Source organism: Drosophila gunungcola, unplaced genomic scaffold (assembly GCF_025200985.1).
Source record: "Drosophila gunungcola strain Sukarami unplaced genomic scaffold, Dgunungcola_SK_2 000127F, whole genome shotgun sequence".
Lineage (NCBI taxonomy): Eukaryota > Metazoa > Arthropoda > Insecta > Diptera > Drosophilidae > Drosophila > Drosophila gunungcola.
Genome location: NW_026453288.1, coordinates 122984 through 134908, shown reverse-complemented (window position 1 = coordinate 134908; position 11925 = coordinate 122984). Strand labels below are relative to the sequence as shown.

The 11925-nt window shown below is 39.3% G+C and overlaps 3 protein-coding genes across 6 annotated transcripts; 1 reads left to right on the top strand and 2 right to left on the bottom strand.

Annotated features, from left to right (window-relative positions):
• Positions 1–502: 502 nt before the first annotated feature.
• LOC128265510 (double-stranded RNA-specific editase 1-like) lies at positions 503–4491 on the bottom strand. Of its 4 annotated transcripts, XM_053001550.1 has the most exons (5): positions 4408–4426; positions 2850–2934; positions 2455–2725; positions 1286–1893; positions 503–942 (listed from the first exon to the last, which is right to left on the bottom strand). In XM_053001550.1, the coding sequence occupies exons 3-5, from the start codon at positions 2669–2671 to the stop codon at positions 748–750; spliced, it is 1020 nt and encodes a 339-aa protein (XP_052857510.1). In that variant the 5' UTR covers positions 2672–2725; positions 2850–2934; positions 4408–4426; the 3' UTR covers positions 503–747. The 4 variants fall into 4 exon arrangements, with proteins under 4 accessions (XP_052857510.1, XP_052857511.1, XP_052857508.1 ...); XM_053001551.1 differs by lacking the exon at positions 2850–2934 and having other exon boundaries at positions 4408–4491; XM_053001548.1 differs by lacking the exon at positions 2850–2934 and having other exon boundaries at positions 4308–4460.
• Positions 4492–4852: 361 nt separating this feature from the next.
• Positions 4853–9445, top strand: LOC128265506 (solute carrier family 35 member E1 homolog). The gene is made up of 4 exons (XM_053001541.1): positions 4853–5459; positions 6622–6830; positions 6910–7035; positions 8123–9445. The coding sequence occupies exons 1-4, from the start codon at positions 5129–5131 to the stop codon at positions 8579–8581; spliced, it is 1125 nt and encodes a 374-aa protein (XP_052857501.1). The 5' UTR covers positions 4853–5128; the 3' UTR covers positions 8582–9445.
• Positions 9333–11636, bottom strand: LOC128265507 (uncharacterized). The gene is made up of 2 exons (XM_053001542.1): positions 10764–11636; positions 9333–9746 (listed from the first exon to the last, which is right to left on the bottom strand). The coding sequence occupies exons 1-2, from the start codon at positions 11477–11479 to the stop codon at positions 9467–9469; spliced, it is 996 nt and encodes a 331-aa protein (XP_052857502.1). The 5' UTR covers positions 11480–11636; the 3' UTR covers positions 9333–9466.
• Positions 11637–11925: the final 289 nt, after the last annotated feature.

The following is an 11925-nucleotide window of genomic DNA, read 5'->3' as shown; positions in this document are numbered from 1 at the left end:
CTAGTCCCACAGAGCAACATCCGCTTCAAAAATGGTCCGTAATGGCTTAGACCCACAGAGCAACATCCGCTTCAAAAATGGTCCGTAATGGCCTAGTCCCACAGAGCACCATCCACCATTTCTTTCAAAGATGGTCCGTAAAAGCCACTTTCCACTGAAAAATGTATAAGGGCAAGGTCTTGCAAATCATTGAAATTAATGTATCAATCATTTATTCAATGTGTAAGTATACATTTTTGGGAAAAAAAATCTTTAGATGGACCAAAAACCCTCGACGTTCGGTATGTTTTGTTTAGAATGCTTCTAATTTAACGTTCACTAAATCATTTACACATGTAAAATCAACATACGATAATTGCCACTTTACTATTTACCAAAATTCCATGCATTTTTTATTTTTTGGGTCATAGAATAGTACTTAAAGCAATTTCAACATTTGTATTTATTTTTTGGGCCTTTGAGTATATAATAATTAAAATAGTAGAAAGACACATTTCGTGTATTTTTTGTTATTTTATTATTGTTTTACTTATTATTTACTATTATGAATTGTAGACTACATATTTTGATAGGCAATAGTCGAATCTTTTGTTTGCACTATGCACTATGAAAATGCAAGTAATATACATTTTTTTATAACAATTGTCAAATATTGATACGTTTTTATTTCCTTGTATTCCGTGTTACTTTCAATCATTCCTTCAGATCCAATTTTCCTAGGTGCGCTTATTGAAAGCAGGAAGCCATTTATTGATCCTCGTATGTGAAGTTAGTTTCGAACAAGGTGTTGCACACACTAACGGCCACATTGCGACGAGCTATCTTCTTCGATCTTCCGTTGCCGGTGAACTTCTGATTGTCGACTACTACGCCCAGGCACTGGGGCACATTTGGCTTGTCCCCAGAGCTTCCCATGTCCTCGTAGGAGATTCCGGGTCGCATCTGGGGATAGATTCGTTAATAAAAAAATATTACAAGGCTTTTAGTAACTAAAAACTAAGCTTCTTCTTGGTGTCACAGAATCTATTTTGATTTTCTTTAGATCTTATGATGATAGTTAAGCGTTTCTTTAAATATATAGCTGTGAGTATGTTTTTTTTCTACCATTTTATAATACATAAAATATTATACTTTAAAAACAATTAAGTTATGATAGTCAATTCAACTCTTTTGTTTCGTTATACTATAAAATCGACTGATTTTGAAAATATTATGCCGATCTTCTGATTTCATAAAACGTAATATAAGCTCTGGGACACCAAAAAAAATGTTCAGGTAGACCTACAATGCATAGAAGAGTGGATGGGTGCATGGATTCCCAGCCAGTGGGCAGATCCGTGCGGATGGGTGGCTTCTTGGGCTCCTTGGGCACCGCAGGCGCCAGCGATGCGGTTTCCCTTCCGGCAGACGGAACGGCAGACGGATGCATCCCCGGCACCGGGTATCCCTCACGCTCCCACTCCGCAAACAGTTTGTAGATGGCAAACGAGGCCAGGTTCAGCATGGGCAGCTCTTCGTCCTGGGACTCGGCATCGCTCTCGTTGGTGTCCATTGCATCGTTTCCGGAAGCGCCGTCGGCAGTCACTTCACCGCCACCGCCACCTCCGGACTTCTGCCTGACACTATTGGCGGCCTTCATCTTGGCAATAATGTAGTCGCGCCAGGCCTTCTCGCAGGCCGCATTCTTGGCGGACATCTTGGAGAGACCCTTGCCCTCGTATTGCTTGGAGTTGACCGTGACCAGGGCCGTGTATCCTCCGTGCGCATTGCTCTCGATGGCAAAATCGCTGATGGCCACGCCCTTCAGCTCGTTGAGGGCCATCAGGGCGTTCTTCGGCAGCATGGCCTTGCGCAGCTGGCGGTTCTGACGCAGCTTCTTCTCCCGGATGCGTTCTAGAACAAACAGTAATAGGATATGTAGTATTCTCTATAAATAAAAATTCATCTGTATAAATATTGGTTATCCCATGGCTCGAACATCGTTCCACAAAGAGGCTAAGAGTACAAGCAATGTCTTAAGGAATTTTCAAATATATGTTTGAAAGTGAAAAACTTGAAAAATAAAAGATTTTCAACTTATTTAAAACCCCTTATGCAGAATAAAATAAATAAACTTGAACAAAGCTGTTTTAGTAAACTTTTCTAAAATGAACTTTAAATTAGTAAAATTAAAAATCAGTAAATAAGTATAAGTTCTTACGAAATAGATTTTGAATCGATTAAACCGTAAGAATAACCGATTTCACAAAATGACAAGTGGTATGATGGTTTGGGATCATCAATTTTACAATTTAGCTTTGTAAAGATGAAGGAAGATTTTCTAAAATGAAGATTTGAAAACATTCTTCAATTAGCATAGGAATAAACACCATTCTTTGCCGCTTTAAAACTTATATGATAAACTTATTTTAGATAACATTTTTGTTTCTCTTTTAAATTGTTTTCCAAGCTCACCAGAAGACTTCTTGTGCTTCAGGAAGATCTCCTTGAAGGGTATCTTGCCATGGCCACCTTTTCCCGACCCGATGTCTCCATTGACATTCTCGCCCATTGCACCCTCCATAGATTCAGCTGATTCCGGGATCGGGCTTTCTTCAGAAGTGTCAGGTTCCGTGGTCTGATTTTCTTCGACTGGCGAGTCCTCGGCCATCTCCTTATTCATGATGGGCATGGGCTTTGTGGCCGGACTTTCCGAAACATGAGTCGCAGCTGCCGCATTTGGATTCTGTTTTGGAAATAGGTTCTTTAGTCAATTGGTCGAAGGATTTTCTGTTTGGTTTTTGTTATTTGTGTTGTATTTCTGGAGGAAAAGGACTACGTGGAAGGGTCATCCAGTGCCTAATCTATACCGGTAAACTCGTTCAGCAATCGAAATCCTTGTGCACGGCAATCGGGGATCTTCTACAGTTCCTCCAAAGGAGGCTCGCTGGACCACTAAAAACCATAGTTCAGGAACTAGCCATGGCCATTCCTACGACCCGAGTGCCCAAAAACTCTGTGGACTCGCCCGTAATCGCATCCGACCAAGGACTTTGGGATCTAGCAGTTTTTGAGTTTGACAATTTTACTTCTACTTCTACTTACTTTGCCGTGTAAATCGGAACTTGTCTGATCAATTTAGGGAACCAATATACAAAACCTTTTAAAAAAAAAAATTCTAATTAAAAAATAAAAAATCAAAAAAAAGTTAAATTAAAAAATATTCTAAAAATTAAATATTTGGGCAAATCTTTGGTGTAATTAATCTGAACAACATTAATTTTTTATACAGGGAACCGTTAAATCTCTCAAAAGTAACAATTTAAGTCCTAAAAAAGAATCATTTTTGGTATTTGGACTTGGCTAGAAAATGTAGGATGTGATGGGGGATAGGATGATCCTAGGGTCCTTGGTCTGTGATCGTTACCGGCGTCTCGTTTCAGGCACTTTCGGTGAAGTGAATGGGCATTGCTATCTGACGCAAAACTAATAATTTTTTAGTTACAATTTCTGGTGAATGCATTTTCAATAGCCATAAAAGCTAGCGATAACCGCAAGTCCAGCTTGAAACTATCGCAGTGCTGGCCATCTCTAGTTGTTCGAAAGCACGAGCAGAGTGGAATGACTGGAATGTGCATGGGGATGGGGTGAAAGAGGTGGATTGTGGATGCTGGAATTCAAAGGAATGCATTAGGAATGCTGGTGGAATTCGGACAACCATCTGGTCCTGCACTTCAGATTAACCTGCTTTTAGTGGATATTGCAAATCGATTCACAATTGAGACAGAATTCTGCAAATCATATAAATAAAAACAAAGTTGACGTTAAAATAGAAATGAATTGAGATAGTATGGTGCAAATAGTGTGTAGCGTTGTTTATGCTTTCCAACGCATTTGCGCATGTATGCAAATATCTAAACAAAATGAGATGCAGTCCCAAAAACCTCAGTGGTGTACTTGCATATTTAAGCATAGACAAATACTTCTACAGAGAACACTCTATTATGCAAACTTTTTTTTGTAAAAAAGAAGGGAAATTTGGAAAATATTGCCGATTCGTATAATTATTTAATTCAAGATGAGATTTTTAGACCATTCTGAACATCAGTTGAATAATAGAAAACAATAAGGTAAACTACGTAAACATTTTAATAAGTTATAGATTGTAAACTATTTAGATCATTTACGATTTTTGTATTTGTTTTAAAATTAAAACAACAACAAAAGGGTTGTTCATTACACTTGGACCACTGTTCACTGATCGAACGTTCACTGTATAAATCCGGGACTTGCATCAAATTTTATGCAACGATCGATGAAAAACTTACATGAGCTACGCCGGAAGCGTAGGCAGCCGAGGTGCGACGCAAACGGTTCATCTTTTAGATCTTTTTTGATTCTAACTTGGAACGCAGCTAAATTCCTCACCGTTTTATCAAGCAGAATTCCTAAACTCCTTCACTACAAAATGAACACAAAATTATCGACATATTTACATGCTATCAGTGTGACCGTTGATTTTCTTTTCTTTTATAACCATAATATGCTGATCTCACAGAGCACATCTCTCATAACCAATTCACATTATGACGGTTCGTATACACTTGCCGTACCATATTTTGCCAAAAAATTCATACTTAAACAGGTGATAGTTCTTACCATGCCTTAGCAAAATAAAAATAAGATATATTATAACCGACAAAATTTGTCGGCCCACTGTTTTTTTCTTAATACTTATATTTCCAAACGCTTATTATAAGAATTTATTTTTATTTGAAAGTAATCGCTTTTCGCTGGGCGAAAAACGCGGATTTTTAAGTGGAAATTTATAATTTTGGCCAATAGCATTTTGGGGGGAAGCGTTTTGCCATCTGGTCACACTGTCCCTGGTACACGTAGAAAACAAACAGACCAGACGACGACGACGATTTAATCGACTCGATTTAAAGCAAAACAGGCGCAATGCAATAAGCCCCGTGAGTGGGACAGTTAGCAGACCCACCAGCTCCAGGATCAGGCCTTGCCACTTGCCCCCGATCCGCGCCAGAAACGGCTCCCACATCCGCATCCGGACTTAAGCCACGAGAGCAAGAGCACGGGCACAGGCACGGGCAAATCCCCAGGAACGGAACCAAAAACCGGAACACAAATGCTGGGTGGCAAACGGACGGGGTCGCGGCACATTGCCGTGGTGGTGCTGATGTGCCTCTTCTGGTACGTGATCTCCTCCAGCAACAACGTGATCGGCAAGATGGTCCTCAACGAGTTCCCCTTCCCGATGACCGTGACCCTGGTGCAGCTGTGCAGCATCACCCTGTACAGCGGGCCGTTCTTCAACCTGTGGCGCATCCGGAAGTACCAGGACATCCCGCGCCCCTACTACTACCGCCTGATCGTACCCCTGGCGCTGGGCAAGCTCCTGGCCTCCGTCACCTCGCACATCTCGCTGTGGAAGGTGCCCGTTTCCTACGCGCACACGGGTGAGTTGGTTGAGAAGCCCGCCAAACCATTGATTCCATTCCCAACGCCCAACACGTCAGCAGAATCTGTCTAATGTGTCTCAGATAGTATCAGTCTTTCTGGGAGGGGTACAACCGACAACATGGCTTGATATCTTTTAAATGGTCAGAACTATAATGAAAAAAAAAAACATCTAAAAAGAACTTCAGACATTGACATTATGCTGTTCACACTAAAAGTATTATTCCGATGAAAAAGATTGATATCAATAAACAACAAATATTAAATTGAAACTGTGATTATATTTCACGATTTCACGACAGTTTAACACTTGTTATTTAAATGTATAGAAAAAGGTATACCTCTCAGAACTATAATTGAAAAAAAACATTTTAAAAATTGTATAGGGATACCACTTAAATGATCAAAACTGAGAGAATAACGATAACGTGATAAAAAGTATGTTCAAGATTTGATATATTTTAAATGATCATAACTATAATGAGAAAACAACTAAAAAGAACTCTAGACATTGACAGCTTTTGAAATTTAAAGTAATTTTTCTTTTAAAAACATTAATATATATTCAAGGATCAAAACTATGTTGAAAAAGCTAAATAGAACAGTGAATATTTATCATAATTGTAATAGTTAAATGACTTTGACATTACGCTTTATACATTAAATGTAATGAGGGATCAATTTCTTGTTCTACATTATTTATTTTATTATTTAACGGTATAGAAAGAGGGATAAACCTGTTAGACTATTAGCTAAGCATTCTAAGAGTGGTACATTACCATCACTCTAATGATAAAACATCTAAAAAGCTTTTAAAATTTTTACTTCTTTCCCTTTAAAAAAGATTAAAATTTATAGAATGATCAAAACTATATGGAAAAAGTCATTAAGAACTGTGAATATTCTTTATAAAAAAAGTGTTTATATGTAAGAGTAATCTTTAACTTTATACTCTTTCTCTCCCCTGAGTATACCTAATGAATCTGTGGATATAATATAAATAATCTTAAATAAATCCATAGATTTCAAGAGAGATACATTAGTTGTGAGATGTCGGTCTCATAGTTAAACCTTGAAGCTACCAATAGTTTGACCATGAAATAAAGTGTTTACCTTTGTTAGAATAACCTCTAACTCCATACTCTTTCTCTCACCCTCCAGTCAAAGCCACAATGCCACTGTTCACCGTCGTCCTGACGCGCCTGTTCTTTGGCGAGAAACAGCCGACGCTCGTGTACCTGAGCCTACTGCCCATCATTACGGGCGTGGGCATTGCCACCGTCACCGAGATCTCCTTCGATATGATGGGCCTGGTCAGCGCCCTCATCTCCACGATGGGCTTCTCAATGCAAAACATCTTCTCCAAGAAGGTAGGAAGAGTTCGCTTAGCCAGTGATTGTGTGGTCATTCTGTAATTTGTCTATTTCTATTTCATATTACCGACGGCAGGTGCTCAAGGACACCAACATCCATCATTTACGGCTCCTGCATTTGCTCGGCAAGCTGTCGCTGTTCATCTTCCTGCCCCTCTGGTTGTACATGGACAGCTTTGCTGTATTCCGTCACACGGCCATTGTGAGTAGAGCCTGTAAAAGGGTTGCAAGATCTGCAAGAACTGGGGGCTATCTTATCTTCATAATTGGCTCTTACGTTTAGATAAAATTTTCGATGGGGGCATACTTTAATTAACAGTAATCGGGTAAACAAGCTGGGAACAAGGAAAAAGTATGGCTTTCATTTAACCATTCAAGCTATTGTATACTTTTACCAAAAACGAATTCTTCCCATTTTAAACGTAGATCAGTCCGCAAGTACATATCTCAATACTAACCATTTAGTGCTGGCCACGTTTCTAAATAATTTATATTGCTTATCGCACGCAAGTCTACTAGAAATGTCTAGAAACACTTGTGTTTGTCTTCTTGTTTACTTATATAGTTTTAGTAATTGAAAACACTCTTCCGTTGCCTGTTTTCGTCCCTCAAAACATTCTGTCAGATCAAAGCACTTGTGCGAATCAGTCAGAAAGCTTTTACTTGAATGTTTAATGTTATTGAAAAACACACAAATATATCTATATAATAACAATTAAGCCCATGGTAATGACCACAAATTGTTACTGTCATTTGGCCACTGCCAAACTGCGACTAAAATAGTGTATTGAAAGGACTTGCTTAAGTTATGGAGAATTTTCATGGCTTATATATTCAGAATAAACGTCCATATTTGAAGACGTAGTGTTGTAACTAAGTTTTCCCATTGATTCAAATCATGTCGGAATTTTTTAATTTCTTCGAGATGTTTTAATTTACCTGCTGTTTGTTTTAGGTTTTTTGTTTACATAATTATAAGAAAGCGCAAAGCTGTAATTGAAATATACTCTTGGTTTGTGTATGGATTTCCTACAGTTTTCTGTGGAAACAGACCCTGGTTTGTTGTTTAAAAAATAGACACCACATTGAGAGAAATTCATTTCATGTCAATTTTCTGTGACAGATTAAAAACTCGAACATTAAGTTGATAATGATAAGACAGTTTTAAATCAAACAAGCCTAAACATGATATATCAGACAAAGTAATGTAGGCTAATTATTTGTTAATCATTGCTTCTCTATGTTTTTTGAAACCTTCCCAGCACTTACGAGTTTTTCCCTTTTTGCAGAAAAACCTTGACTACCGGGTGATTGCCCTGCTGTTCGCCGACGGCGTCCTGAACTGGCTGCAGAACATCATCGCCTTCAGCGTCTTGTCACTGGTCACCCCACTCACGTACGCGGTGGCCAGCGCCTCGAAGCGGATATTCGTGATCGCCGTGTCGCTGCTGATCCTGGGCAATCCGGTGACGTGGGTGAACTGCCTGGGCATGACGCTGGCCATCCTGGGCGTGCTGTGCTACAATCGCGCCAAACAGATCACCCGCGGCCGGGAGCAGCCGACTTTGCCGCTGTCGCAGAACAGCAATGTGAAGTACTCGCCGCTGGCGCAGCAGTCGGATCCCTATTACCGGGGATCGGTCAACGGGAAGCTAACCAATGGGCTGCACAGGGCGCCCGGTAACAGCCTGCTGGCGAACGGCAGCGGAATGCCAAGCGGAACGGCCACGCGGCTGCTCTTTGTTTAGTTTTGTAGTTAGTCAATGTATCCAATCCAATAGGCGGGAGGATGGCTGAGAAGTATTTACCCGTGACCATCAAACCATTTCCGACTCTCTTTCTATATGTTTGGTTTAGTGCATATATTAAATACGTTTGACTAAAGAGGCACAACTCTAGATCTAAGAATATTAAGGACGAAGCTGGATTTTCAATTGCATATGCGAGAACTTGTAAATTTCTGTGTTTCAAAATAATTGCCTCAATGTACAACATAGTAAGAACACCATCAACTTTTGAAATACATAAGTTTGTTTGTCATTTGAAATTGATGTCAAAGATGACGGTGCTACAACAATATGGCTAATGATTAGTAATAACGATAGATTCACTAAATGGAATGTCTTAATTGTAAAAACATAATTTTGCTGGAATATTTACGCACTCAAAAAAAAAAGTTCCAAGTCTTGAAATGACAAAAAAATTAAAACAAAAAAAAGAAAAAGACACATTCATACACAAGGTGTATACCATTTGCAAGCAATGACATTCTTTTAGTAAATCAATTTGAAGATGAAAAATTTGGAGGTTGTGCCGGTTGAGTCAAAAGTGAGTGATATATGTATGTATGTATTGTATGTTCAGCCAGAATGCAAAGCAATGCTGTAAATTAAAATGTATTTTGATATTGTTTCGGAGGCGAGGCGAGCATGTAAATAGGTAGTTTGAGTCCCCAATTTCCATATCCCCCATATCCCCCCATCGCCCGCAAGTTTCGAATTTGTTTTTGAATTTGATTAAGCCGTAAAGTGTATTCAGAAAGCGAGAGTGCATGTTAAATGCCAAAATAAAACTGTTGACCATGTACATAGGCATAGCAAATGCAAATCAAAGTGTGTACTTCTTGACCTAACCTATTTGTGGTGTATGTGTCGTATGTGTCGTATGTGCAACTCTCCAACCGATGGATTGGGATTGGGATTGGGATTTGGATTGGGCACCAGCTTGATCCATTCGTTGTCCAGCTCCTTCCGGTAGCCGATCCTTTTGAGCAGCGCCTCCGACCGCCAGTTGGTGGCCACTATCCAGGCCGTGAGGGTAACATCCTCGTCCCGGGCAATCCTTCGGGTCATCGCAGCGGCCAGGAGGCCACCCAGTCCCCGTCGCTCCGCTTTGGGCAGTACTTGTAGCATTCTGAAAGCGAAAGAACATAGATTAATTGCAATTTTTTGTCAGAATTTTTCTATCATTATATAACACATTGATTTATGTACACTTTTATTTATTTATACAATTGTTTGCAGAGAAAATTGAGGAGATAAATTACTAAGTTAATAGAACAGTACGGGGGTTAATTAATAATAAAAACTTAAACACAACGACTGCTTTCAATTTTAATTTATTTTATTTTCCGTTCTTGAGAAATTTAGTTTGGATCTGTTTTAAACCACTGAGCTTGTTAGTTATGAAAAAAAATTAATGGTAATTTTTATAAACAATTTTTAATTTATTTTTCGTATTCAAAACCAAAAAAATTACCCACAATAATTATATTCGTAAAAATGACTTTATCATTAAGACGAGAAAACAGTTAAAGTTTGAATTCTTTAATTTTAAATATCTATCTAATAAAGGGTTAAGATAAAAACACAATTTTTTATGAGTAGATTTACGTACAATATAAGAAAATCTAACATTTTTATGGGCATAGTAAATAATAATAAATTTCTTAAGTAAAACCAGAAAAAAAACAGACTTCGGTAAGCCGAAGTTTATATACCCTTGCAGATATTGCAAAATTTAAATATTCTTTAAACACTTAAATTTTGGTTTATATGCGTATATGTTTAAAAACATTGATTTGAATTAAATTTAAACCGTTAATCTGATCTATTAAATTAGAACAATTTCTAAAAGAATTTTTTTTTTTAAAATCAAAAATGGAATACAATTAACATTTTTTTAAATTTATTTTTTTAATATTCCGATTGCTCCCATGGGAGCTACATGATGTAGTTGTCCGATTTTAATGATATTTAAACCTTAACTCTGAAATATTAAACTATCACTACATCTCGAAGAACTAAAAAAAAAATTAAAAAAATATATATCATATATATATATCATATATTTTGCGTAGAAAAGGACGGACAGACGGACGGACTCTCCTAGTGATGCTGATCAAGAATATATATATACTTATATACGAACCCCAAGCCGGAGAAGTCGTTCTGGAAGATCCAAGCAATCAGTTCGCCAGTGTCGCTCCGGCAGATGCCCAAAGATTTGTTGAAGCGGATGAGGGCCCGGAGGTAGGTGAGTGAACCCTCGCCCTTGTTGGGCCAGGTATCGTGTACCATGGCCGCATCCTCGTCCCTCAGCCGTCGGATGTCGAACTCGGAGAGCAGCTCCGGAACTTCCACAACCGCTGCGGAGTCCCGGGGCAGAACCATGCCGAAACATTGACGCGGCTGAATGGCGGTGACACCGCGTTTCAGGGCCAGCTCCTTGATCCGCTCGCAAAACGGCAGATCCACGTTGGTCAGCAGGGCGCCCTGGGTCCACTCGATGAGCCGGGTTTGCTCCAGGCACTCCCACAGCTCCGCAGCCCCGTCCGGTTGCCAGCTGAAGAAGGAGACGCTCTGGACGATGTCCCGGTGCAGGCTCACATAGGTGCCCCACTGCCGGAAGTCGCCCCTGCGATGGGTGTAGAACCGCTTCCTCAGGGACACGAAGTTGGGATCATCGCGCGATATCTGGGCCTTGTCCAACTGGCCATCCCACTTTCGCTGATTGTAGATCAGCAGGTAGTGGAAGTGCCTTACACCGAACTTGGATCTATACAGATCGAGCAGTTCGTCCACTTCACCATCGCTAAGTGGCCGCAAGATATCGCTATCACTGTCCACCATATCATCGATGCCCATCGCCAGATCCTATGTATGTATATCCAGATATCAGATATCTGTCTGTCTGCCGATTTTAATTCAACTTTTGTGTGGCTTCCCCGTCTGCCTGCCGTCCGACGACTGGTCGAGGTTCATTAAAGTTGACCGCATAACACGTCGCCCAGCAATTCGCTAGTTTTACTACTTAATTCTAATTCAGCTGATTAGATTTCTCCCGTTCGACCAGGGCCGGATTTTAGGAAATGAAGGCAGCAAAAAGAGGGGCGCCAAAAAAGCCTCGCTATCGGAAAAAATGTATTTTCTTCAAAACAAAAAAATATATATATATTTAAATGATTTTGATTTAGTTAATAGTTTTACTTAGTAAATAGCCCTGGACATTGAGAATACTATTCATTGAAAATATGTATAATAAATAAAAAAAGTATCCCCAAAGTTTAAGTTGTTTCAGTAAACAATATTTT